General features: G+C 37.1%; 1 protein-coding gene across 1 annotated transcript in view; it reads right to left on the bottom strand.

Moving 5' to 3' along the window:
- Nucleotides 1-1,014, bottom strand: part of LOC107699795 (fibronectin type-III domain-containing protein 3a-like) — a 62,445-nt gene that overhangs the window by 12,407 nt on the left and 49,024 nt on the right. The window contains exon 16 of the mRNA XM_016501189.1: nt 927-1,012. Within this exon, the coding sequence (XP_016356675.1) occupies nt 927-1,012 (86 nt within the window). The remainder of the gene's footprint in view (nt 1-926; nt 1,013-1,014) is intronic.

Here is a 1,014-nt window from a genome sequence, read left to right as displayed (position 1 = left end):
GGGTAAGGGCGTGTTTGTTTTGGTGATTTGAAATATCAACATTGGCTACCAGAAATCACTTACCCCACCTTTAACGATAAAGTTGTGGAGCTAAGGAAAAAAAGGTGACAAATGTTTACACCAAAGATGCAAAATAAGCAAAAATGTTAATTGTATTTAGAGTGCTTAAAATGTTGGCTATAAAATTAGCCTTAGCAAGACAAAGGAGTCTGACATTTTTGTCTGAAAAAAGTTTAAAATGTTATTTCCACCACAGAGAGAATAGTGAAGATCGTTAGTAGTTGAACATTGTTAGTTAAAGTCCCCAGTCCACATAGTTAAAAACAACTTTTTTTTAACATGATTTCTTGGGGATGCATTGTGACAGTTCGCAGCTGAACCAGACAGTTATTGAAGTGCAGAGGATGGATTCAATGATGAATATATATTAAGTATATTCTTTTAAATTATATTTTTTCCACAACTTCTTTTTTTAAAAGTGTACAAAAGGGAGTCCTTAAACTCGATTTTCTTTCCTGTACTGACAAATTTAATATTGAAATAAAATTTATTTTTATTTTTTTGGGTGGGTGGGGTGGCATTAATGGCACTTTACAACTCGTACAACTCGGCTCGGCACGGCTCAGTACGGTACGGCTCGGTTTGCGTTTCCACTGCAGTTTAGTATCGCTTTAGAGTGGGTGAACCGTACCGAGCCGTACCATGCAGTGGAAAAGCGCCATAATAAACTAAGATTTGCACATTACTACTAGTCACTTGTGGTGTACTATACAGCTCAGTGATGCAGGTGGTATTAAAGGCTGGAACATTTTCATTCTAGAGAGCATTTGATTGGGAAATATTTTTTGTACAATAAATGAGGATAAATATTTAAAATTAAGGTTTAACTTGGTCCTAAAGCAATAAGCATGTTTTGTGAGACATACCTGGCTCTCGCCTCCTGCACTGATGCAGTGGACTCTAGCCTGGTATGAACATCCTGGGCTCAGACCATCACAAACACACTCCATAGCT

This window comes from Sinocyclocheilus anshuiensis, unplaced genomic scaffold (genome assembly GCF_001515605.1).
Source record: "Sinocyclocheilus anshuiensis isolate Anshui unplaced genomic scaffold, SAMN03320099.WGS_v1.1 scaffold194, whole genome shotgun sequence".
In the NCBI taxonomy this organism is placed as follows: Eukaryota; Metazoa; Chordata; class Actinopteri; order Cypriniformes; family Cyprinidae; genus Sinocyclocheilus; species Sinocyclocheilus anshuiensis.
The sequence above is the reverse complement of the archived record's forward strand: the minus strand, read 5'-3'. Positions and strand labels throughout refer to the sequence as shown.